The sequence below is a fragment of the Notolabrus celidotus genome, chromosome 15, assembly GCF_009762535.1.
Source record: "Notolabrus celidotus isolate fNotCel1 chromosome 15, fNotCel1.pri, whole genome shotgun sequence".
NCBI classification, from domain to species: domain Eukaryota; kingdom Metazoa; phylum Chordata; class Actinopteri; order Labriformes; family Labridae; genus Notolabrus; species Notolabrus celidotus.
Window position 1 is genome coordinate 34114289 of NC_048286.1, and position 3520 is coordinate 34117808.

General features: G+C 43.8%; 3 gene segments (V, D, J or C); all 3 read right to left on the reverse strand.

Moving 5' to 3' along the window:
* The window catches only part of LOC117827181, a 977-nt gene extending 393 nt beyond the window's left edge, over nucleotides 1-584 (reverse strand). The window contains 2 exon segments of the V gene segment in view: nucleotides 1-119; nucleotides 426-584. The exon segment at nucleotides 1-119 is cut by the window's left edge and continues 393 nt beyond it. Of these exon segments, the coding sequence occupies nucleotides 1-119; nucleotides 426-468 (162 nt within the window).
* Nucleotides 585-620: 36 nt separating this feature from the next.
* Nucleotides 621-1340, reverse strand: LOC117827184. The segment is given in 2 exon segments: nucleotides 621-993; nucleotides 1230-1340. Coding segments are annotated over 2 exon segments (411 nt in total).
* Nucleotides 1341-2292: 952 nt separating this feature from the next.
* Nucleotides 2293-3169, reverse strand: LOC117827145. The segment is given in 2 exon segments: nucleotides 2293-2727; nucleotides 2937-3169. Coding segments are annotated over 2 exon segments (432 nt in total).
* Nucleotides 3170-3520: the final 351 nt, after the last annotated feature.

Sequence of the window (3520 nt, forward strand, 5' to 3'; positions counted from 1 at the left end):
CCAGAACAAATAGGGGTATGGGTCAGTGGTCTCAAATGAACATCTAAGTGTGACTGGATCTCCTTCAGAAGCAACAACATCCTCTGCTGGCTGGGTCACTGTGTCTTCTCCTTTACACCCTGAAGAGGAACAGAGCATGCAGAGGAAGAGATGAATAATAAAAACAGTTGACTGAAGGAGAACAAACAGAAGGTTTGAAGAATTAGCTGACCCTAGAGGTACACAGACACAAAGAATAGCATGATGGAATAGCTATGGTAACAACTGACTCATGGAGGTTAATACTAGTGACGTTTGCAAAGTGAGAAATACTGAAGAAATATCCTTTTCTGCTTTTTGTCCAGGTCACTTCAATCAAATCAGTAAATGTGTAGCTCTGTAGAAAGGTCAAGTGTTCTGGGAGGAAACATGTGGAGTTATCTTACCAAAGAAAAGAGCAGCCAGAATGATCCACAGCCAACGCTCCATCTCTACAACAAGGATTCAATCAACAGGAGGAACTAGCTGAAGTTTGTCAGTCTGTCAGTGTGACAGTACTTCTCTTCTCAGCAGCAGTTCAGAATGAGCCAATGGATGAACTCAGTGTTGATGTGGAGTATGAACTACTTGATGATGTCTCCCTCTAGTGGATGTTGTGGAGTATTGTGTTGTGTTTGCTCCAAAGGTTTTTGTACAGAGTGTTGGTGTTTCCTGTCACTGTGGGCCTCAGAGCACAGTAGTACACAGCAGAGTCAGTCAGTGCAGCAGAGGAGATCTCCAGATCTACACGTTTCTCCTCTTTGTTAATGTCAGCTAAGAAACCAGAGTCAGGTGGATGAATTAATCTGCTCTCTGTGATGGAGAGCAGGAACTCTGGTCTGGTTCCCTGGTTTTGTCTGTACCACTGGATGTTGTTGATAAGACCTTCATATGAACAGGTCAGGTTGATGTTTCTCCCCTCTTCAACATGTTCTTCAGTTGATTCTGGTTTTATAGTGACCATGGAGGCCAGGGCTGTAAAATGAGTATTGTTCATGTCAGTCTGTTAGCCACATCAAGAGACTTCAGAAACAGTTCCTTCCTTCATTTGTTTTCTTTGATCATTGTGAGTTTCTTCCTAAACTAAAAGTCTTCTTCTGTCTCTTGAAAATGTAGCTCACACAGAAATATCTGCACGTACACATTGTTGATCAGATATGTGTTTGATACAGCAGGTGAAATTACAGTCAGAAGCTTTTTGTAACACTCACCTATAAAGTGATAGAAAAGTAGAAAGGAGTAAAGGAACATGTCTTCAGAGTTCCAACAGATGATGATGATGATGTTCTTCCACTGCTCCAGGATGTTAAAGCCAAGACGCCTCCTTGCTGCAGAGGCGTTCCCTCAACATGAAGCTGAGTGGGATTTTACATCCTCCATCATTTCTGCTCTGGTGAGAGAGATCATCTCATTGGTTGAGGCAAGGGGAAATGGGCGGGCCAGAGAAAAAGCTTTGAGATTGTCTGTCAGTTCATTCAGTGGGATTATTTCTGCATCCAGAGATAGAACATGTCTTCATTTCCATCTTAGAGCACAACAATAAAGCAACAGAGCACTTGTTCTGAGGGGATGGGGGGCTGGGATGGGATTTTCTGTGCTGTGCTGGGGACAGAAGCCAGATTGAAATGGTTCAAAATGAATGTTATTGGTGAGGTGGGACTGGATTTAAAGGGGAGGTTGGAGATGGGCTGAAAGTTACACATATTGTCAGGATGGAGTCCAGGTTTCTTCAGGATGGGGGTAACGGCGGCAGGTTTACTTCTGAATACTTGTGAAAGCTTTTCTTTGGACTCATGTGTCCATGTTTGGACCATTTCACCCTGTACTTGCTGTTTGAGCAGCAATGGGTTTCAAAGTTAGTAGAATCCATCCTGGGGCAGGATGGCCATTATATAGTTTGAGAGACTCTGTTTGATATGAGGGTATAAGTGGAGGAGACCCATCTGGATTGAGGCACAGCCAAGGTCCCCATCCAGCTCCAGTGTATCTTGTGACCTCTGGACTTCACTGAGGAGAAGAAATCCTCTGATGAATGTTGCCTGACTCACTCCAGCCCGTTCTCTGCCTTCTGGTCTCAAAGTGTTACCAGGGATGGTCTTTGTCTTTGAATGAGTCTTCAGCTTTACGGGGGCCTTCAGCTGGGTCTACATGTCGTCTCCCTCCTCCATCTTGTTGGGATTAAGGACGAGCATGCGTGTTTACCTCTCCTACACATTAGACGTTAGCCAATCAGATGAACAGTTTCAAACAGTCAAAGGATTTTATTGTCAGGATGGTTGAACACAGAGGAAGAGCAACACCTGCTTGATGATGTCTCCCTCTAGTGGATGTTGTGGAGTATTGTGTTGTGTTTGCTCCAAAGGTTTTTGTACAGAGTGTTGGTGTTTCCTGTCACTGTGGGCCTCACAGCACAGTAGTACACAGCAGAGTCACTCAGTGCAGCAGAGGAGATCTGGAGATCCAGATGGTTTCCTTCAGACAGCTTTGTAGAGACCTTAGAGTCTGGTTGTAGAGATTCTGCTGGTCTTGAATAATTACCTCCTGAGATATAGTAAAGAAACTCTGGTGGTTCTCCTGAGTATTGTCTGTACCAGTAAAATTCATCCCCAGCAGAAAACGTCTTATAGTATCTGAAGGACAGAGTAACAGAGCTGTTCTCTAAAGCGGACTCTTCTTTCCTCTCTGCAGTGAGATCTTCACAGCTCACACCTGAACAAAAGAAGAATAAATCAGTCTTTCTAGTTGTTCAAACAATCATTAATGATTACCAATGAGGTTATTCTGATATCAAAGTGGTTCAAGAAGCATCAAATCAAATATTTGAAGAATACTGGACAACAACAAGTAAGAGTTAGAGCTCTGTTCTAAAATGAGTTCTCATTTGGAAAACCATTCCACGTTGGTAACTCCACACGTACCCATGACAGAAGACAAAAGCAGAACAGCAATGAGTTTGTCCATGCCTCATAGGGAAGATACTGTAACTGAAGGATCAGTATGAATACAGTTTAGTGAGTTGTGTTCAGTCTGACGGTCTCAGCTGGAACCAAAGTGTTCTCTGTCATGAAGCTCCTCTGAAGTCAGGAGGAGGAGATTCAGACTCTAGACTGGATCATCACATACCAGGAACACTTGAACAGAGAGAGACGCCCTCTAGTGGATGTTGTGGAGTATTGTGTTGTGTTTGCTCCAAAGGTTTTTGTACAGAGTGTTGGTGTTTCCTGTCACTGTGGGCCTCAGAGCACAGTAGTACACAGCAGAGTCAGTCAGTGCAGCAGAGGAGATCTCCAGGTCAAACTGCTTTGAGTCTTTGTCATGTTTGGAAGACATCCCTGCTGGTCCCTCTGAATGTTCTCCTATTAGTAAATGTGGATATGATCTGGACTTGTGTTGATACCAGAAGAGGTAAGTTGAAGAGCCAGAATACTTGCAGGAGAGAGTCACACTGTCTCCCTCAGAAACCAGCATTGTATCTCTGAGTGGTCGTATTAAATCCTCAGAG